Source organism: Clupea harengus, chromosome 16, assembly GCF_900700415.2.
Source record: "Clupea harengus chromosome 16, Ch_v2.0.2, whole genome shotgun sequence".
NCBI lineage: Eukaryota > Metazoa > Chordata > Actinopteri > Clupeiformes > Clupeidae > Clupea > Clupea harengus.
The window spans coordinates 15,833,612-15,856,499 of NC_045167.1; the positions used below are offsets into that span (position 1 = coordinate 15,833,612).

At 41.4% G+C, this 22,888-nt stretch overlaps 3 protein-coding genes and 1 long non-coding RNA gene across 7 annotated transcripts in view; 3 read left to right on the top strand and 1 right to left on the bottom strand.

Annotated features, from left to right (window-relative positions):
• LOC105896761 (zinc finger protein 883-like) overlaps positions 1-2,027 on the bottom strand; it is a 3,670-nt gene extending 1,643 nt beyond the window's left edge. Inside the window, exons 1-2 of the mRNA XM_031583400.1 lie at positions 1,656-2,027; positions 585-686 (exon numbers count right to left, since the gene is read on the bottom strand). Of these exons, the coding sequence (XP_031439260.1) occupies positions 585-686; positions 1,656-2,027 (474 nt within the window). The remainder of the gene's footprint in view (positions 1-584; positions 687-1,655) is intronic.
• A 3,915-nt stretch (positions 2,028-5,942) lies between these two features.
• Positions 5,943-8,956, top strand: LOC105907340 (C-type lectin domain family 4 member E-like). The gene is made up of 6 exons (XM_031582706.2): positions 5,943-6,824; positions 7,028-7,111; positions 7,329-7,409; positions 7,759-7,916; positions 8,004-8,116; positions 8,217-8,956. Exons 1-6 carry the CDS (start codon positions 6,737-6,739, stop codon positions 8,368-8,370), a joined length of 678 nt encoding a protein of 225 aa, XP_031438566.1. The 5' UTR covers positions 5,943-6,736; the 3' UTR covers positions 8,371-8,956.
• Positions 8,957-13,029: 4,073 nt separating this feature from the next.
• LOC116224125 lies at positions 13,030-15,460 on the top strand. Its single transcript, XR_004165445.2, has 3 exons — positions 13,030-13,168; positions 13,378-13,461; positions 14,102-15,460. It is a non-coding gene; the product is annotated as an uncharacterized LOC116224125 (long non-coding RNA).
• Positions 15,461-18,242: 2,782 nt separating this feature from the next.
• Positions 18,243-21,217, top strand: LOC105907339 (C-type lectin domain family 4 member E-like). Of its 4 annotated transcripts, none has more exons than XM_031582723.2 (6): positions 18,243-18,427; positions 18,656-18,766; positions 18,983-19,024; positions 19,274-19,425; positions 19,557-19,669; positions 19,756-21,217. In XM_031582723.2, the coding sequence occupies exons 1-6, from the start codon at positions 18,307-18,309 to the stop codon at positions 19,907-19,909; spliced, it is 693 nt and encodes a 230-aa protein (XP_031438583.1). In that variant the 5' UTR covers positions 18,243-18,306; the 3' UTR covers positions 19,910-21,217. The 4 variants fall into 4 exon arrangements, with proteins under 4 accessions (XP_031438583.1, XP_031438586.1, XP_031438584.1 ...); XM_031582725.2 differs by having other exon boundaries at positions 18,312-18,427; positions 19,274-19,285; XM_031582726.2 differs by lacking the exon at positions 19,756-21,217 and having other exon boundaries at positions 19,274-19,387; positions 19,557-19,637.
• The last annotated feature ends 1,671 nt before the right edge of the window (positions 21,218-22,888 follow it).

The following is a 22,888-nucleotide window of genomic DNA, read 5'->3' on the forward strand; positions in this document are numbered from 1 at the left end:
ACCACCAGAGGGGCTCAGGTCCTCGGTGGGTGTTTACGCCTTCTCTGGGATTCTCCCCCCTTCCCACAAGGTAAACCCTTTGGTGGGGGGACGAGGGATCACTGTTTAGTCAGATGAGTGGGAGACCCCCCTCTTAGGGTGGTGGGGTAAGCAGGCAACTGCTTTTTAATCTCGATCAGGAGGTCTTTCAGAGAATCAATTTCTGACCAAATCTGACTCTCTGACTCTGATTGTCCTGACTCTGTCTGCCTATCCCTATGGCCACGCTGAGGTCCATGGTTAGACCAATCATTGGGCTCCTGAGGGAAGCGATCTCTGTTAAAATTGCGAGGGTAACGACCCTGCTGGCGGTTACCCTTCCCTTGGTAGGGCTGTTCCCGGCGGGGGTACTGACCATTTGGTTTGTTCATGTCATTCCTAGGTTGACCATTGAACATCTGATTACCATTGCCTTGCCAGCTCTTCCACCCACCCTGGTGGTGGTTTTGTGGAAAGCGGTTTTGGGTGGCACCTCTCTGGGTTGGCCACTCCAACGGCACTTCACAGCCTTCCGAATCTAACGGATCACCAGCTGTGGATTGTACATTGAGCACTCTAGGCTCCTCATCCGGCTGGTCCACCGGGCGCACCACTGTCTCCCATGTCCTTTGTGCATTCTTCCTAATCTTCCGCATGGTGGGTTTACCCTGTTGGCACATCGGTGCAACATGCGTGCGCACACAAGGGTGGAGGTTGTGTATGAATAGTGACCTAAAGGCCCTATGCTCTTCCAGGCCTGGGGCGCTACTGCCTTGGAAGAACGCGTGTCTTAAACGCGCATAATATTCACGTGGGGGTTCTGTCCTTCTCTGCCTGATCTGGATGGCGCTGATGGTTGCCAATGTTTCATCAGTGTAAGGAGAGTACTCCTCACGCAGAACTTTACACAACCTAGAATATTTATCACGGATTCGAGGGGTCTGTGTCTCGATGAAAGCATGAACGCTTCCACTGGTTGTTTTCCAGATAAGCTTCAGCTTCTCACGTGATGTGGCATGGGGTAGGTCAGAGAGAGAGTGTTCAATCTCTCTGAGGTAATCCTCTATGGTAGAGTTATGGCTGCTAGGGTCAAATCGCTCAATATCTTCGGCGAGGGAATCAAGCTGACGCATGCGGAGAGCGGGGGAACTACCTCTCCGTGCTTTCCTTGACCTCCTAGGGCGTTCCCTCTCTGAGCTACTAGATGAAGAGTTCCTTAGGGGAGAGCTGCTCTCATCGTAGCTATCAGAGGAAAAGGACGAGGAAGAGGGTTCACTGTGTGTAGGTTTAGCTACCGCGTGACTTTTACCCTTTCTCTCCTTCTTAGCAGCCTGAGGCTTTAGGAGCCTTTCAGGTGCTGGTGGGCATGACCTGGCTCCACCTGGGTTGTGAGAGGGGGCTACAGCATGGCGCTCAGGTTTGTCTGGGAGGCGTGAGGTAAGCAGGCAATCTGATGTGTCTGCGTCTGACTCTACTCCTCTCCTAGCTACTGGCTCTACTTCTGCCTCTGACTCTCTGGATGATGCTCTAAGCATTGCTAGGGCCCTGGCGCTTGTTTCGCGACTTTCCTTCGGGGCCTGGTCATAAACGGCTACACTGTTGGACCGTTCAGTATCGAGCATGCTAATGCACGTCACCAGTGTCTCATTAGAGAGCTTGAGCTCCTCATGTAGTTTCTGGTTGCGTGTGTCTAGTCTGTCACAACTAGAACTCAGTTCCTGGTTCTCCTTGCGGAGAATCTCTATCTCCAGGCGGCTGCTCTGGTGATGAAACAGGAATAATCTACCTATCACTCTTTTAATGGTGAAGACTTTACGGTAGGGATCATGAACATGCCTGATTAAGTCGTCAATCTTGGACTGACACTCATCTAGGTTCATCTGTTCAAGTGCCTCCCTTTCATCAGGGGAGGTTTTGAGGAGGTCTGCCACAAATTTAAAAAGTTGGGCGGACTCCACAGGAGAGAGGTTACTCTCAGCTCCTGGCGTGTGTGGGGTGGTCTGGCTCATCCTGTCTGCCTAGTCTGGGGCACGGAACTACGCCTGGTAAGCAAGTGACGTAGTCACTGATGCTTAATTAAAACCCTTTTAATGCAAGCTAATGCAAGTAGTCACAACGCAAACTACAACAATGTTATGCTTAATAACAAAACAAGGAGATGCACAGGTGAGGGCCTCTGACCTGTGACTTACACCAACGGCTAGGTAACTACCGTGTTATTTTTACAATTCTAAAATGCTAGTTACTCTCTTATTACAACTATTACAACTGATTGTACAGGTTGCTATGGTAACAAAATGATACTTGTGTCTCCAATGGTTGCTGGTAACACAAGTATGGACTCCCACTAATTAAACTTACAGTGTGGCTGGAACAGGGACTGTTAGATAATTAGTATGTATTAAACAGTTAGTATCACGACACTTAAAATTATTCAAAACCACATTTGATATATGCCTTAGCAGTTTCAATGGACCTGGTAGGGTCCTGGAGTTACTCAGGGGGTTGGATTCCTATTTGTTATTGCAACAATATCACTGAAGCCAACAATACCAATCCTCACACGGGTCGCACCAAATTATGTAGGTGAAACCGGGGTTGCTACATTAGTTTAATTAAATCAGTCTCATAAAATTTAATAATCATTAAATTTAGTATTTAATATTTTATAATTAAATTACTAAAACAATGAAAAGCTCTAGTTGTACCACTATGCTACAGTCTAAGTATGGTATCACAATACTATAGTACTACAATATCACTACAAAGTCTATAACACTTCATGAAACAACCAGAGAAGTGAAGGCATTTGAAGTACTTGATTGGCGGAAAATGGCTTTCAGTGGAATATTGGAACAACAACAGACAAGACAATTGTTTAAGTCTAAATAAACAATTTATTGAAGGTAACAAACAGTAATTAATGGCTAATACTAATCATATAAACAACTGAGTATAACCATGAAACAAGGCACAAAGTGGAGTTGGGAATACAGAGGAGGGGGCATAAGATCCTCCTCGTCTCTGTGTGTGTGTGGGTGTGTGTGTGTGTGTGTGCGTGTGCAGGTATGCGCGGTTACGCGCTAACTGGAGAAAGAGGGAGAGGCTATGCGCAAGCGCACAGGCGATAGATAGTATATGCGTGAATGAATATAGTGCGCAGGGCATCACCTAGATTGGGGGTGGTCAGCGGATGCGAATGCAGATCCGAGGCCAGCTTTGCCTGTTTTAGGCGCCAGTTTAAGTTGGAGGATGGGCACAAATGCAATGAGTAGACAATGGATTCTTATCTCGAGGGTAGAATCCAGGCTATAGGCCTTTAACGCAATACAAAATGTATAAGCAGCACTTAAATCGCGATGTGTACGTGTATACGTTCAGATGGTGATTGAGGGAGTTAGAGAGAGAGATGGTGCATGCACGTTCTAACAAAATAGCAAAGTAAAAGAAAGCAAGATAATGTCACGGTTACAAACCGTGCAAACTGTGAATTACAAAGTGCGCATTTAAATCATAAATGAAATAAAACAAGGATACTTTCACACAGATATTAACACACATATAAGACTAATCTCTGCCCAGATGTCAGCCTTACTTGATTAACGCTCTTGCTCAGCGTTAAACGGTGTATTACGGAATTCCAACTGAACAGCGCGGGACGCAGGTTCGGGGGAGATGTCCGTGTCCTTCCTTAGCTCGTCAGCTGAAAACTCGTGCAGGCCTTGGTGGGCATCAGACGGTCTTGAAGGAGGTAGAAGTTATGTTCGTCGACGTGGAGAAACTAATAAGGGAAGCCGGTCGCCTTATCTTACTCAGAACACTGCTGGGCTGCAGTATAATTTTACCGGTATATCTTAGGCTGCAACTAAACGAGTCAAAGTATTTTCGTAACTTCGGCCAAAAGTTCAATACGGTTCGTTGTTGCGTGGTCCTTTGTTCTTCTTCTGCAGAGAGGGTATCTCTTAAATGAATGGTGTTTACTGTTGTAAACCCACCGCCAGAGAGAGAGATATGTGGGTTTTTCGTGGTTTTAAAGGGGAAAATGCGTCACCTTATTTATCACCTTGCGGTGACCAATACCGAGTGAATGAAATGTAGATAAGAAAGTCAAAGTGATAAGAGAATTGTGGGTAATGTAGTCTATGGTAGGACATTCACTTACACTGGTCCGCGACAAACGTGTGCTGACGTGTCACTCCAGCACGACAAACGATAAGTCAACCTTAGAAGAGCGTGTTAAGAGTGTAATTTACGTGTGAATAATGACAGAAAAGCGTTTTGCTGGCATGTGGGTTTTATGGTCAAACGGGTATAAAACGCTGGAAAATCATAGTGGATTCAGTTGATCTGAACAGTGAACATCATGCCGCCAAGACCACGAAAAGGTGTGAGGGGGGCTTCTGCTACTAGCGCTGCTGCAAGTAAGAAGATGATAAATGCTGCTGAAAGTAAGAAGAATACAAAGCCTCTTTCACTAGCAATGTCTTCGGACGAAGATTTACTGTTATTATTACTGTGATTTACGAAATAACGGGCGTTATTCCTGGGGTTTTATGTTATTAAAATAAATTATTTAAATTTGACACTGAATTTGTGTTTCTCAATGTTTATTATTAGAAAACATCAACACATCCACACACATTGTCCATGTCACAAGAGTCTTCATATCATATCCATCTGCCATGGAACAGCACCAGCTATAACAGTGCTCAGCTATATTCAAGTTCAGTAGGCTACATCTACTTCATGCTGGCTCAAGAAAGCATATACCCTCCACTCCGCTTTTCGCTAGATTATGCAATGACCTTGCATGACATGATAGCATTGAATATGTAGATGTATAGTGCACAGAATAACGTTTGCAATGATGTAAGTTGCGTTTGTTGATCACGTATGGTTAATAACATATTAATTGTAGAAGGGACATAGGCTGGATGCCAGACGAACTTAGCCCCGCCCACAACATTTTTGGTCGGGAAGTTCGGTCTGGTGTCGCTCCGTTGGGGAGAAACTATCTCCACACAAAAATCTGTGAGGAGATAGATAGACCAATCAAATTGTCAGGGCGGGCTTTATACGATGATGGACAGATGATCAACCGTAACGTAATCAACCACGTCACCAAAGAGCTTTTGGAGTGAATTCGTTTTCAACAAACATGGCTGCCGTTGGAGAGCTAAAATGTGGAGATTCGAGTCTGTTTTAAAAGACATTGACAGCACATTGATTTTGAAAGAGGAACAGAGAAACGCGATCAAGGCATTTGTCGATCGAAAAGATGTTTTTGCCGTCCTTCCTACGGGATCCGGTAAAAGTTTAATCAACGTATCAGCTGGCCCCATGGTCTACGTTATGGTCATACTACATTGCTCTGATTGGTTCTAGATATATCCAATTGAGCGAAGAGGCATTTTTTTCCCTGGTTCGGTTGAATCACGCCCCATAATCACAGCCCAACGGAGCGGTATCAGACTCATATTCTGACTAGAATTATGAGTATAACATCGTCAGGCTAGAACGGACATGATAAAATCAAGATCTTCCCTTGGTGAAAAAACTTTCGCCGATATCTTCCTACGAGAGATGGGTTAGGTGCTCAAATTTCCCTGGATCAAAGAGGACGTTAGTAGGCATGTCCAAACTAAAAATCACGTCTCAGGATTGCTGCGCACATAAGTTATTTCGGGTGCATCAACTGTACTCAGTCTACCCTACCCAACGACTGACTATGATAGCCAAACGCGTGCAAAATTATTAAAACGTTCCACGAAAGTTCTCCAGCGTTTAAATGAAACGTTGAAGAACGCTGATCTCCATGAGAACTTTTGTGCATGTTCAAAACTTTTTTTTTGGACCAGCGTTCTCCTCCGATCACCGACGATTACCGACGATTACAGCGTTCACCAGCTTTCACACAAAGCTCTTCTGGCGCAATTCCAGTGACCATGGACGATTACCAACGTTTCCTCTAACATCATAGAACGTTGATTCCTAATGCCGTCTCATCACCACACCTGTAGTATTAACCTGAATGCTTCATAATGTGTTGCAGATACAGAACAGATGAGGTGGAGGTCACCTGGAGAGACTGACAACTGCATTTCAGCTATGAAAAAGCAAGCAGCTGTGAAAAAGAGGACGTTTGCCACAGGAAATGTGATCTGACAGAATTGCTAGGCTGAGGTTTTCACCACTGTGATGTTATACTGGCATAAATGTCTGTTTTTGAAAAAGGGCTTTCATGTGTCTGTTTTTTTTTTCAAATGAACTTGACAGCTGTTGGAGAATGAATGAATTAAGTACTCAATACCATTAATGTCATGACGGGGGAAAAGGTTTTACATATAAAAGCTTCTTGAGAAAGTTTTTCCCACTTCAGACCCCATCTACAAATCCAGTATGGCAAGGCACTAAGAGCCAACTCTTCATTGTGAAATTTTATATTGTAGCATTCGAGTGTCCGATCAAGGTGTCATGGTGACACCCAATTTAAATGACTTCAAAGACCTGTTTGTAGCTAGATGTACGATCAGAGACATTGCCAGCAGGGTGTACCACTGAAGATAAAACCTTGACATTACCAAGTTATTTCAGACACAGGAAGTGTTTGTTAGAATTTTCACACTTCTGCTATCGTCTTCAACTCACTCCCTCTTCATAACCATAAGCTGCAGCTTCACAGAACCCTCATCACTGCTCGGCACAACAGCAGATAAAGATGTCTGAAGAGATTGTCTACTCTGCGGTAAAGTTAAAGGGTAATAGTAGAGAGTCAGAGAACACAGGAACTAGAGAGCATGGGAAAGGTAAGGAAGTCACATCGTTGTTACACACCAGAGATTTGTAAAATGATCTTTGGAGTTACACTTCTTGTTTTCTCAGCACTGTGAAAGAGTAGAAAATGCATACTGTCTTTACTCATAACCCCTAAATTATTCAGCCATTAAAAAAATAATTGTAGTATGTAAGCATAACCTTAAACTGAAAAACCTTTCAATTTCACACATAGGAAAGGAACATATTGGTGATGTTGAATACGGTGCTGTCACCTTCAGAAGAAATGAAATGCATAATCAAAAACAACATCCAACAGGTAGCTTTATTTGCTAATCATTAAGGCTTGTGGCACGGTGGCTCAAGTGCTTGCACTTGTGTGTGTGTGTCCTGTGTCGCCTACATATATATATAACACGTGTGTGTTGCAGTGAGTCGTTTGTGCAATAAAAAACTGACAGCAGTCAGCCTAGTTTGTTTTGTTCATATTTCCCTATCACAATAACACACTAAGTTTTTTCTTTCTTTTTGACTAGGGTGTCGCAACTATTTCAGGCTAGCTGGTGGCGCTCTCTTTATTCTGCTTATATGTGCGGCCGTAGTTCTATTCATAATGTGTGAGTATCACAAGCATTACCTTGATACCAGAACTGTATATGACAATTTAAGTAAAGGTTGTTAAGTACAATTCAACTGATTGCAAAATAATTCTGAAATATTAGGCCTATAAACTATGGAGGATAGGTAGAGCTATACTCTGGTGTGATTCTAATGGACTGTTATTCCTGTGCTGTGCAGTTTTACATGGATCCAAAACGGAGACATACACAGTGTCTTTCTTATACCTCAGTTGCACTAGAGCTCTGAGATAACTAAAGTTAAACATTTAATATCAGTAATATTCAATATTTGTCTTGTGTTTTTTAAGAAGACAGAGAGTGTTGGATGATGATCCGGTTATCTCAGTTTCAGGCTCTTCTGGAGGTCAGTGCTCTGATGGCTGGGAGTCCTTTAGTGGCAGTTGTTATTACTTCCCTCATGATGCATTGAACTGGACTGCAAGTAGAAATCAATGCATGTCAGTTGGTGGGCATCTGGTGATCATAGACAGGAAAGAGGAACAGGTATGAAGGTGTAGATCATCAAAATATAACTTTTTATCTTTGACTTCTAATGATTTAAACTGACATTCACTTTCACTAATGTTGTAGATCTACATCACACAGAAAATAAACAAATCAGAGAATGACTTTTGGATCGGTTTGACCGATTCTGAGAAAGAGGGCCAGTGGAAGTGGGTGGACAACACTGATCTCAAACTCAAGTAAGGCACACTGCCAGTTCCTTTACAAGACTGATAAAGAGAAATGAATACTTCAGAACACACCAACAGCTTTTGAAGACTTTATTTTCTCTTTGACCAGGTTCTGGCATAAAGCCCAACCAAACAACTCAAAAGGGTTTGGCAACCATACCACTGGAGAGGACTGTGGCATAGTGAGACACGTGACACGCAGTGAGCGCAACTGGTTTGATGAGTATTGTGGTTCACTTAATAACAGAATATGTGAAGTCTAGTCCAAGCTAACTTAGAAACATGGAAAGTCCTCATTCAGGTTGTCTTATATGTGGAATTCTTAAAAAGCAGGAAATGATTTTTAATATTTGAATGATTAATCAATTAAATTCATTGTTTATGGATGGTGATACAAAGCATTGTCCAAGATAATGAAGTATTTTAACATATAGGCTATTTACACCTGGCATTAAAATGCATCCTGTATCCTGATTGTATATAGATATGATTTTAACCTGATAACCTGTCTTCAGAAACACGTAATAACGTATTTCCGCCCACGCAGTTGTTGTATGTGGATTGATAAGAAGTAAAAGAAGGCGGTTACATGAAAAGAGGGAAGTATTTTGCCAGAAAGGATGAAGTAGGGGGGAGAAGACCACCCTTCATTTTGGCCTTGAAAAGGTATCAGCGTGATACTGACATCCAAGTATGGACATCAGTTTGCTGATAGGAAAGGAATGATTGAACTTTCTAGAAGGGGTCTCTTCCATGCTGGGGTATAAAGAATACAGGATTAGAGGTTGTGCTTGGGATTCACTAGGCCATTTTTACAGTTACAGTGCCCTCCACAATTATTGGCACCCCTAGTGAATATGAGCAAAACAGGCTATAAAAAAATATGTCTTTGCTGTTTATCCTCTTGGTCTTTCACTCAAAATATTCACAAAAATCTTACCTTTTCATTGAAGTAAAACTATTGAAAAAAAAAAAAAACTGTTGACATTAAATCAATATTTTCCCCCAAAACATGTGTGCCACAATTATTGGCACCCCTTAATTTAATGTTTTGTGCAGCCTCCCTTTGCCAAGATAACAGCTCTGAGTCTTCTCCTATAATGCGTGATGAGGTTGGTGAACACATGGCACGGGATCTGAGACCATTCCTTAATGCAGTATCTCTCCAGATCCTTCAGATTCGGAGGTCAACGTTTGTAGACTCGGCTTCAGCTCATCCCACAGATTTTCTATGGGGTTTAGGTCGGGGGACTGTGATGGCCATGGCAAAACCTTTATTCTGCGGTCGGTGAACCATTTGTGTGTTGATTTTGAGGTGTGCTTCGGATCATTGACCTGCTGGAAGGTCCAACCACAGCCCATTTTAAGCTTACTGGAGGGGGCTGTTAGGTTTTCATTTAATATCTGCTGGTATTTGATGGAGTCCATGATACCATGTATCCTAACAAGATGTCCAGGGCCTTTGAAAGAAAAACAGCCCCACAACATCAAAGATCCGCCCCCATACTTCACATTGGGTATGGGGGTCTTTTCTGTATGGCTATCTTTCTGTCTACGCCAAACCCACCTTTGATGTTTGTTGCCAAAAAGCTTTATTTTGGTCTCATCTGACCATATAACTCGGCCCCATTGAAAGTCTGACTTACATTTGGCAAACTGTAGGCGCTTTAGTTTGTAGTTGATTGACAGCAGAGGCTTTTTTCTGGCAACCCTCCAAAACAACTTGTGGTGATGGTAGTTTTGGAGACTTTCTGACCCCAAGACTCAACTCACCTCTACAATTCTCCAGCTGTGATCCTTGGAGATTCTTTTTCCAGTCGAACCATCCTCCTTATGGTGCGTGGGGTCAATGTACACACACGTCCTCTTCCAGGCTGATTCTTAACATCTCCTGTCGCTTTAAACTTCTTAATTATTTCCATGATAGTGGAAATGGGTATTTTCAACTCTTTAGAGATTTTCTTGTGTCCATTTCTTGATTTGTGCAGCTCCACAACTTTCCGTCGCACATCTTCACTGTGTTCTTGGGTCTTTCCCATAGTGATGAATGACTAATGGAATTTGGCCTGTGTCACCTCATATTTGTACGCCAGTGGAACAGGAAGTCATGGTTGACCTCTTAAGAGTTCCTTATCAAACAGGTGAACTTAAACATGTAAAACATGACTGGAAATATACTTCAGTTAGATTTTAATTATAAGATTTGTGTAAGGGTGCCAATAATTGTGGCACACATGTTTTGGGGAAAAATATTTATTTAATGTCAACAGTTTTTTTTTCTTTCAATAATTTTACTGAATATTATGAGTAAAAGATCAAGAGGATAAACAGCAAAGACATATTTTTTTATAGCCTGTTTTGCTCATATTCACTAGGGGTGCCAATAATTGTGGAGGGCACTGTATGAGGATCTCCCTTTGTACTGAGCTCTTTACATTGTATCTTGCTGTAATAAAATTTTCTTTGATTTCATGTTGGACTCACTGCTACATTTTTCCCGCGATATGACAGGTCTGATTAGGGATTAAGGCACACTGAGTTTAGTGAAATTAAGACTTGAAATTGGGAGTGTGAAGCAAGGACAAATAAGGGAAAGATAAAAGTAGATAGTACAGATAGTAGATAGTAAAAAAAAAGTAGTTTTTTTTAACAAATGGGAAAGGGAAGCAACTAGACATGTAAATCAAGCGGAAGATGTTATGATAGCATTGAAATGAAAGGGTAAGAATGACCCACCACTCTCTGCACTTCCTATGCGTCTTGAAGACCCTCCATATCTCCCTGTCCAACCTCCCCCACACGCACCAGATCAGGGAGGTGCGGAAGCAGAGGCAGGAGCAACAAAAGGAGCAGCAACCACAGTGGCAGCCGAGACACGATGCCAGAGGACGAGGACGAGGACGAGGCCGGGCCTGTGGAGGCCCACAATGGCATGGAGGTCGACATGGAGCCTTAAGCCAGCCAACCGACATTTCAGGAGGGGTGGGGTTAGGGTTAGGGCTAGGCTTCTTATACCTGCGGCCAGCTGGACCACTGGGTGAGAGACTGCCCACAGGGACCTCAGAGACCTGGACAGTGGCACAAACCAAAGACTGAATAGGGGTGATCGGAGGAGGGGGCAGAAGGTCTGGGTCAAATGTTGAAGGTTAGTGTGAACAGTACATTTACATTTAGTCATTTAGCAGACGCTTTTATCCAAAGCAATGTACAAGGGAGGAACCCCATTTCTTTGCAGTTTCTAGTGGATACAGGGGCTACTATTTCAGTATTAGGACATAACCTTTTACCCTTTATGCACCACTGAGGCATTAGGTGTTAGCATTTCAGAACTCATGACTAGTCTCATACCATATTAAGTTGGTGACACACAGGGTCAGCACTCATTCCAAATTTGTTAGGAGGAGACATTTTAGGGAAATTGAAAATTTCAGTTCCTGCTACTGAAGAGGGGCTCCATGTTAACTCCTTCAGTGCAGAAATATATTAGCTAGTTCATGATGGTCCACAAAACTGATTTTGGGTAACCCAAATTGTATGCATTGCTATGACGCTGGGCATGGCTGGTAGTGTCTTGATTACACTCCTGGGTCTGCCTACTACTCTTGGGAGTTATCCACAGAAGCCCCACTTCGAGATGCTCGGTTATCCCATTGCTCAGAGGCAGTGGACTGAAAATAACCACTCCATCTCTGGTGCACATCTACTTTTTTGTATAATCGGTTGGGGGGCAAAATGTATGAATCTGCTGGGTGGTTTAGACACAGGCCCCCAGAATGTTTGACTTTGGGACACCTGTATAAAAATAAAAATCTGAAATATGCCTTTTTCTCTTTCTCTGTCTTTCCTCCACCAAAGGTAATCTGCGTCTAGTTGTGGTAGAGGAAGGTGGTGGTAACAGCGTGGGCTTTTTTGTGTACTTTAAGTTGATTTTAGATTCCGGGATTGATTATGTTTACAGATTTTGTATTGATAATGGGGCCATGATCGCACAGGCTGGCTGGGAGATGTTTCGCTCTGGTTATGTCACTGAGCTGCCTGACTCTTGGACCATCCAAAGGTAATCACTTGGCCATTAAAACTTATGTTGCACCTTCTGTACGAACTGTATGAATGCATGGAAGTATGTATGGATGGAATTATATACATACATACATATACGGTATATTTATGATTAAATGTATTAAATGTAAACTTTGAATGTATTGCCCCCATAGTATAGATAGGTTATTTAAATTCTTCATTTACATCTTACTCCCAGTCATTCCCAATGCCGTCTCATCACTACACCTGTAGTATTAACCAGAATGCTTCATAATGTGTTGCAGATACAGAACAGATGAGGTGGAGGTCACCTGGAGAGACTGACAACTGCATTTCAGCTGTGAAAAACAGGAAGTTGCTAGGCTGAGGTGTGAACACCTGCCATTTTTTTCACCACTGTGATGTTATACTGGCATAAATGTCTGATTTTGAAAAAGGGCTTTTCATGTGTCGGTTTCTTTTCAAATGAACTTGACAACTGTTTTAGAAGAATGAATGAATGAATGTAGCTCTTAGTACCATTAATGTCATGACGGGGGAAAGGTTTTACAAATAAAAGCTTCTTGAGAACGTTTTTCCCCCTTCAGACCCCATCTACAAATCCAGTATGGCAAGGCACTAAGAGCCAACTCTTCTTTGTGAAATTTTATATTGTAGCATTCCAGTGTCCGATCAAGGTGTCATGGTGACACCCAATTTAAATGACTTCAAAGACCTGTTTGTAGCTACAGGTCCCTATCTAGATGTACGATCAGAGACATTGCCAGCAGGGTTTACCACTGAAGATGAGATTACCAAGTTATTTCAGACACAGGAAGTGTTTATGAGAATGTTCACACTTCTGCTATCGTCTTCAACTCACCCCCTCTTCATAACCATAAGCTGCACCTTAACGGAAACCTCATCACTGCTTGGCACAACGGCAGATAAATATGTCTGAAGAGATTGTCTACTCTGCTATAAAGTTAAAGGGCAATAGTAGAGAGTCAGAGAACATAGGAACTAAAGAGCATGGGAAAGGTAAGGAAGTCACATCGTTGTTACACACCAGAGATTTGTAAACTTATCTTTGGAGTTACACTTCTTGTTTCCTCAGCACTGTGAAAAGGTAGAAAATGCATACTGTCTATACTCATAACCACTGCTATACTCATAACCACTACCATTAAAAACAAAAAATATTGTAGCATAACCTTAAACTGAAAAACCTTTCAATTTCACACTCATAGGAAAGGAACATATTGGTGATGTTGAATACGCTGCTGTCACTTTCAGAAGAAATGAAATGCATAATCAAAAACAACATCCAACAGGTAGCTTTATTTGCTAATCATTAAAGCAGTTATTATTGACTTCACCCATATTATTTCATGTCATGTTGCGGAATTGTACTGGGAATGTGAGCTTTCATTTTCATAGAAACAATATGTTAGGTGAAAATTCACTCACGTTTACCTCAGGACTCCGAAGTTGGATATAAGTATATTTATTCAACAACAACAACAACAAGCTTGCCGGCCTCACTAATGTCTTTGCAGATAAGATAAGACATGAGCCCGGGCTCACTCCCAGACTGCAGCAGACGAGAGAGAAGCAAAATTAAACACATCACACAAGGTTTATACAGAAAGAAGTTAGCAAACACTTTGTCAGCAGGGATAACCACGTGGTGGGTCTCTCACCTCCGAGGTCATCTGACTATGCTTCTTGCAACGTAATGCATCAGCAAGGCAGAAAAGGACTACTAGTTCTTAACAGCCCTCGCTTACACACACACAGAAGGTACACTTTTAAGTTAAAAAAGTCAGCATTTAAGAACAGAGACAGAAACGTCATATTTCAGCTCACAAGGCAGATGATTAACACACATACATACTTGATTAGAGTCAGACTTTCATATTTCCCTATCACAATAATTGTAACACACTAACTTTTTTCTTTCTTTTTGACTAGGGTGTCGCAACTATTTCAGGCTAGCTGGTGCCACTCTCTTTATTCTGCTTATATGTGCGGCCGTGGTTCTATTCATAATGTGTGAGTATCACAAGCATTACCTTGATACCAGAACTGTATATGACAATTTAAGTAAAGGTTATTAAGTACAATTCTACTGTTTGCAAAATAATTCTGTAATTCATAGTGAGACACGTGCCACGCAGTGAACAGAACTGGTTTGATGAGTATTGTGGTTCAGTTAATAACAGAATATGTGAAGACTAGTCCAAGCAAATTTAGAAACATGGAAAGTCCTCATTCAGGTTGACCAAGATGTGGAATTCTTAGCAGGAAACGATTTTTAATATTTGAATGATTAATCAATTAAATTCATTTTTTATGGTGATACAAAGCATTGTCCAAGATAATGAAGTTTTTCTAACTCATAGGCTATTTTCACCTGGCATTAAAATGCATCCCGTATCCTGATTGTATCTAGATATGATTTTAACCTGATATATTTACACCTGGACATGTGTCTCCAGTGTTTCCAGAAGTACGTAATAACATATTTCCACCCACAAAGTTGTTGTATGTGAATTGACAAGAAGTAAAAAAAAAAAAGCAGTTACATAAAAAGAGGGAAGTATTTTGCCAGAAAGGATGAAGTAGCAGAAGACAATCCTTAATTTTGGCCTTGAAAAGGTATCAGTGTGATACTGACATCCAAGTGTGGAATGATTGAAGAGAGTGAACTTTCTGGGGTATAAAGGATACATGATTAGAGATGTGCTTGGGATTCACTAGGCCATTTGTACAGTTGTGAGAATCTCCCTTTGTAATGAGCTCTTGACATTGTATCTTTCTGTAATAAAATCTTCTTTGATTTCATCTTGATTCACTGCTACATTTTTCCTACAATGTGACAGGAGGTCTTTTAGAGAAGAAGGAGGAGTTTAGAGAAAGTAGGCTAATGCAGAGCATGTTTGGAGTGTGAAGAAAGGAAAAATAAGGGAAATATAAAGTAGATAGGGGTTCGTTTAACAAATGGAAAAGGGAAGCAACAACACATGTAAATCAAGCGGAAGGTGTTATGATAGCATTGAAATGAAAGGGGAAGAATGACCCACCACTCTATGCCCTACTCTCTGCGCCTCCTGTGCGTCTTGAAGACCCTCCATATCTCCCTGTCCAACCTCCCCGACACGCACCAGATCAGGGAGGTGCGGATGCAGAGGCAGCAGCAACACCAGGAGCAGCAACCACAGTGGCAGCCAAGACACGATGCCAGAGGAAGAGGACAAGGCCGAGCCTGTGGAGGCCCACAATGGCATGGAGGTCGACATGGAGCCTTAAGCCAGCCAACCAACATTTCGGGAGGGGTGGGGGCTTCTTATACCTGCGGTCAGCTGGACCACTGGGTGAGAGACTGCCCACAGGGACCTCAGAGACCTGGACAGTGGCACAAACCAAAGACTGAATAGGGCTGCTCTGAGGAGGGGGCAGAAGGTCTGGGTCAAGGTTGAAGGCTAGTATGAACAGTACATTTACATTTAGTCATTTAGCAGATGCTTTTATCCAAAGAGACGTACGAGGGAGGAACCCTATTTCTTTGCTGTTTCTAGTAGATACCGGGGCTACTATTTCAGTATTAGGAGGACATAACCTTTTACCCTTTATGCACCACTGAGGCATCAGGTGTTAACATTTCAGAACTCATGACTAGTCTCATACCATATCAAGTTGGTGACACACAGGGTGCCTCTACAGTGAATACCACTCTATAGATTTTCCCCTCAGAAGGCAACAAGGGGTTTGTGACATTCACATTTGTGAATCTCGTTGTTTCTCAACACGACATCAAGAATGCCTGGCAGCGAGGAAATCTATCAAAATATGCCATCCAAAGCTTCAAAGGTGAAAATCCCTCAAGAACAGTGGCAGCCAGATCATGGGAAACACCACAGAAATGACCAACATTCAACAAGTAAGCATCTCTTTTTGAGTGTTCTGGTTTTCCTGTATATGCTGAAAATGGCCATTAAAGAATTTGTCTTCTGTAGATTTCCAATGTCTCTGTTAGTAGTGATTGACTTGATCATGCTAGGATGTGATAGGCAGATAAATAAAGCTATCGAGACAGAACCAGTCAATTCGTAGTTGGGTAAAGATAACATCTGGCGATCATGTAAAACAGACTCATCTGTTTACACAGGTCATTATTTGGAGTCACAAGGCAGGAACCACGGGTGTACCCACACTAATATTCTGCTGCTCTCTCTCTGTGTTTTGCTGCTGTGTGGAATCATTGTTCTGGGTCAGCACTCATTCCAAATTGGTTAGGAAGAGATATTTTAGGCAAATTGAAAATGTCAGTTTCTGCTACTGAAGAGGGGCTCCATGTTAACTCCTTCTGCTCACCTCTGATGCTTCTTATTCTCATTTCCAACTAACACACGGAGTCACCCCTCCTTTGTAGGATCGTTTGGATCAGTCGCCTCCCACATTGTGAATGTGAATGAGTTTTTGCAATGCATGTAAAATGCTTTTACATTTAAGGGCAAAAGATGGACTGCTACAGTGATGATTCAGGGCTACACAGTCATCCACATTCATATATCCTCATGTATATTCATATAGCAATGTCTTATGAGTAAATGTGATACTACAAGGCACAAAGATTAGGAAACAGCTCGGGCATTGATTTTGATATGGATGGATATCACTGGGAAGATACCAATAGCTAGCACACTCGCTTGGAATTAAGCAGCCATCATAACCTCAGTGGGCATTCTTTTATGGGGCACAAAACCAGCCTGATGTGATATGGCTGATCCGAACTGTATGGTAAATCAGTGACAGAACTGTATTTATTTCCCATTCTCACTGTTCAAATACAGTAAAAAGGCAATTCCTTATGTCAGATATCACATGTAGAATTGGAAACAAATGGTCTATGACTATGACTATAACTGTTCATAAATGTCTAACTAATTTTAGCATGTGATCAGCAGATCTGATTTCTGATTTCTGATTTCTGATTTCTGATCAGATCTGATTCTGTCTGATTCTAATTCTGATTCTGATTCAGATTCAGGGAGAGCCTGGCTGAAGTTAACCTGCTTGACCTTGGCGATGGCCATGATCAAAGCTTTGCTGACAGACAGGATGATTATGCAAGCAACCCCTCTCAGAGGTATGAATATTTATTAGGAGTAAATCATTACAGATGGCAAGTGTAACCCACTCTGGTCCGTGAGGGTTTTTGTTTGTTTGTTTGTTTTGGAGTGGTCACGTAACTCTTTTTATGGTACTTTAAGGGATTCATTGGTGTCATTCCCACATTGAAGGAGTTTCTGTACCAGATAAATTTAGTGTGTATGTGTTTGTGTGTGTGTGTTTGTGTGTTTGTGTGTTTGTGTGTGTGTGTGTTGGTGTGTGTGTGTGTGTGTGTGTGTGTGTGTGTGTGTGTGTGTGTGTGTTTCCTCCGTTCATGTACACTTTACTCTTCACACATGCATTTTCATCTCTCTCTCTCTCTCTCTCTCTCTCTCTCTCTGATGTGAAACCCTGGCCAAAGTGGAGTGGGTGGCAGCAACCTGTCTTTGCAGTAGTCTTGTGCACTTCCTATTGGCTGCACCAGTCAAAGTGGTATAAAAATAGCTGTTGATGTCACCTTTATCTTTGTAAGTGGAACCATTATTAGGTATCAGCAAGAGCTGGTTAGGGATCAACTGCCTTGTGATGGGACACAGTAGTATATAGGCTCTCTCATCAAAGAGATGTTTAACAGTGCAAAAACTAAACCAGAAGATTTATTATGCCTATTGTTGTGCGTATTACACATTAAAGCAGCAGTTAAGAGTTTTGGACGAGGCATGCAAAGACCTTACAAACACCAAAAATAGCACTGATAAAAGGCTTGCTTGCATGTTAACACATGAAAAATTAACTTAAAAAAAAAAACATACTAACATACAAAGAACACCGAGGTCTGTACTAAATAGGTGGTGAGGGTTGTCAGACATCAGTGGAGAAGGGTAAGGACCTTCTTCTGAATATGTTTACTCAAACACCTCCCCTTACAGGACAGGAAATGAGCTAAGATTGTGCCTCAGTGCCTCTACAGTGAATATCACTATAGATTTTCCCCTCAGAAGGCAACAAGGGGTTGGTGACATTCACATTTGTGAATCTCGTTGTTTCTCAACACGACATCAAGAATGCCTGGCAGCGAGGAAATCTATCAAAATATGCCATCCAAAGCTTCAAAGGTGAAAATCCCTCAAGAACAGTGGCAGCCAGATCATGGGAAACACCACAGAAATGACCAACATTCAACAAGTAAGCATCTCTTTTTGAGTGTTCTGGTTTTCCTGTATATGCTGAAAATGGCCATAAAAGAATTTGCCTTCTGTAGATTTTCAATGTCTCTGTTAGTAGTGTTTGACTTGATCATGCTAGGATGTGATAGGCAGATAAATGAGGCTATCGAGACAGAACCAATGAATTGCTAGTTGAGAAAAGATAACATCTTTCGATCATGTAAAACAGACTCATCTGTTTACACAGGTAATTATTTGGAGTCACAAGGCAGGAACCACGGGTGTACCCACACTAATATGCTGCTGCTCTCTCTCTGTGTTTTGCTGCTGTGTGGAATCATTGTTCTGGGTGTGCTCTGTGAGTATTAACAACTTTTTGCGAGGGAAGAAAGAGGTGGTTAAACCGTGAAACAGCATTGCACCCTAACATCTAGAGTACAAAGGCAGACTTGACTGGAGCTATGACTTGTGGTTTTAGTTTGACTCACATCAACTACAGAAAGTAGGTCATGGTTTGTGTGGGCCTTACTGAAACATGGTGATGGTTATTTTCAATATGACTGTATTTTTCCAGATGCCATCCAAGAGAAGACCCTCCAACAACAAAACAACCCAGGTGTGTTTCGTGACACAAGCACATATGGGACCTAATCTCTGTTACAAGTTAGACGTGTTTATGAAAAATCTGTGTTAGTTTGTACCACAAAATAAAATAAATGAATTACATAGAGCCAGACGTCACACAGTTACATAGAGCCAGACGTCACACAGAGCTTCAATCTTTGTTCCGTGCTTTATTCTAAAAACTCTCGCGTTGGGTGATGATCCTGTAAGGCGTGCTTTCATATCGGTGTTTCACTTACAGGGTCGCTTACAGGTCAGTGCTTTGATGGCTGGGAGTCCTTTAATGGCAGTTGTTATTATTTCTCTCATGATGCGTTGAACTGGACTGCAAGTAGAGATGAATGCCGCTCAGTAGGTGGGCATCTGGTGATCATAGACAGGAAAGAAACACAGGTTGATTCCATCATAATTTTACTTCTCATCATTTTGACAATTTAAAGAAAAAAAAATTCATTGTAATTAATGCTAGAAATTTTGATTTATGACAAGGTATTGATATATTGACTCATTCATACATTTTGTAGATCTACTTCACGCAGAAAATAAACAAATCAGAGAATTACTTCTGGATCGGTTTGACAGATTCTGAGAAAGAGGGCCAGTGGAAGTGGGTGGACAACACTGATCTCAAACTCAAGTAAGGCCTATGGCCAGTTCCTAGATAAATTAAAAGATTCATCCTTCAGGGCATGCTTTTGAAGACTTTATTTTCTCTTTGACCAGGTTCTGGCATAAAGGCCAACCAAACAACTCAAAAGGGTTTGGCAACCATACCACTGGAGAGGACTGTGGCATAGTGAGACACGTGACACGCAGTGAACACAACTGGTTTGATGAGTATTGTGGTTCACTTAATAACAGAATATGTGAAGTCTAATCCAAGTCAGTAACATGGGAAGTCTTCATTCAGGTTGAAGCTTTGCTCTCAGTGAAATTTATACAAAGCAGTATTTCAAGGGTCTAAAACTTTCTTCAATTAATTTAAATGTTGATATCATCATTGTAGTTTCTGTCAGTTTACACTGACAGAAAAGTAGGAACCTTTTTCCTGATGGGATGTGGTAAATTAATTAATAATGCTCAAGGTACTGTGTATGCCCACTGTTTTTATTACTTTCTTCAGTGTTGCACAGACACATCACAGGGTGGACAGGACCTTTGTTGTTATGTTGTTATTTAGTTTGTTTATTTTGTTACAGCAGGTGATACAGAGATTCATAGTTAAGGTATCATGTTAAGATAGGAATTCACAGGTGTTATGCAAAAGGACATTAATCATTGCTCAATGTGTATCTGTTCAGGAGAAAATTAGCCAACTCTGAAATCTTTCTGGGCTCTTAGCTGTCTCCATCTACAAACTGTCTGGTCATGCAGCTTTTTAGGATGCTGAGGCTTCTTTGGTCAGGTAGAATCAAACATTATCTCTGTTTGCCCCGTTCGTTTGCTTACTTCCATGGTGGTCACTGTGTTCGCGTACTTATCTGGCAACCACAGGTGGGGAAATGGTACTGGAAAAATGGGCGGTGGACGGATCACACAGACCAAAACACAAACAGGTGTTCCGCTCTGGAACAGACATTTTGAAAGGAGAATATACTGACTGTAGCATTGTTGTCGGAGAAGCTTAGTTTCCTTAATCTCTGACGACACATCATGTTCATTTAGTACAGTAAATGTATTACATACTGGTCCTTTAAGTCTTCAATATTCTGTTCATGTCATGTAAATAAACCACTATGTTACTGACCATGACTCTATAATATCTCTGTTTTATTGCATAACTAAAACTTTATCTAATCTTTTCTTAAATCTCCTAAATCAATACTCTGTCACAACACATTCTTTCAGTCTCCTACTCATTCTTCAAATCTAAAGGTTCTATATGCCCCATCTCAGTGTTTTATTATATTCATTATTTTATTCTGACTTCTTATCCTTTCTTTTTTTAACAATTGTAGTTCTTTCTCCTTTGATATGTTTTTATTTTTATTTTTTTTATTTTCACATTCTCACATTTCAGTATGGGATGTTCTTTTTAGCTTTTCCTTCTAAAGGTGCAGTATGGTAGCCTGGATACCAGACCGAACTTAGCCCCGCCCACAACATTTGAAGTCGGGAAGTTCGGTCTGGTGTCGCTCCGTTGGGGAGAAATTATCTACGGACAGAAATTGCCGGACCAATCAAATTGTCAAGGCGGGCTTTATACGATGATGGACAGATGATCAACAGTAACGCAATCAACACACGGGTTGAATTCGTTTTTAACAAACATGGCTGCCGCTGGAGAGCTGAAATGTATAGATTCGAGTCCATTTAGACATTGACAGTGCATTCATTTTGAAAGAGGAACAGAGAAACGCGATCAAGGCATTTGTCAATCGAAAAGATGTTTTTGCCTTCCTTCCTACGGGATCCGGTAAAAGTTTAATTTATCAGCTGGCCCTGGTCACATACTACGTTGTTCTGATTGGTTGTAGGTAACCAATTGAGCGAAGAGGCATTTTTTGTCCTGGTTCGGTTGAAACACGCACCATAATCACAGCCCATTGGAGTGGTATCAGACTCATATTCTGACTAGAATTATGAGTATGACATCGTCAGGCTAGCAGTATGGAGGATTTAGGGTGATCTAGCAGAAATGGAATATAATATTTATAATTATGTTATCATTAGTGTTTCATCACCCATCTACTAATCGTGTTTTTGTCATCTTAGAAAGAGCCCTTCTTATCAGGGGGGTATTCGTCGTAGCTCGCTAAGCGGTTTAGCGAGCTAATTTCCAGGCTAAGATAAAAAACGCCCCTCTTTTTGGTTTGTGGAAGCAACTTTCGATAAATCACCATAGTAACATATCAATTAGCACTAACCTGCTCCAGCGCAGGCTAACTTAAGTGTAGCTGGATAAGCTTGCCACACCCCCGGAAAAAGGAGGGATCCCATTGACCAAGGACTGATATTAGATAGTTAGTTAGTTAGGAAGAGAGTTCTTTGCGATCGCCAAGATCCATTATTCCATTATGATGAGTTCTTGTATGAGCGCTACCGATTCAGCTGACATTCATTTACAAGACCTTCTCGAGTCATTTATTGCAAACACCAGTCGAACATTGACTGTTTTGCGCTTTTTTGCGAGTGTTACATTTTTGTAGTGTCGGTGATGCGGAGAACAAAGCACTCATAATTATATGAGTGTTATTGGTACACCATAGCATATCATTATTGTAGAAAAAGAATAGAGAATAATACAGACAATTTATTTTGACTGCTTCAATTTATTGCATTTGTTATTAATACATTTAGTCATTTAACAGACGCTTTTATTCAAAGCGACTTACAAGGAAATGTAAAACTACATTGAAGAAGGAAGTGAGGGGATTCGAACTAGCAACCTTGCAGATTCGAACCGGTAGAGGAAACCTCTGTACCAGTTGACACTTGCCGTCAGGTATTCATACATATTTATCACTCTATAAACATCCCAACACACTTTGCTCTCATAGATGTGGTTGCTGGGTGGTGTTGAATTTTGCCATGATTATGGTCTTGTATTCTTCATAAGCGTTCATGTTCATCTCCTACTCGCCAGCGGAGAAAAAAATTGCCCTTTTCTTTGAATCCCCCTGGATTAGCCATAGCACCCCCAAGAAAATAATGGTTTATTTATTATTGTTATTTAATTTCATTCTGCGTTATTTATTGTGTGATAATAATATTTAACTCACAAAAGAAAATAATAACAGATTGAAATAAACAGATTGTTTTAGACACAGAGCAATCATTCTGTCATAACCTTTGACCCAACTTTCAAGTCGCACGCTTGAATGTTGACGTTACCGGACGGTTGAAGGAGAAAGCG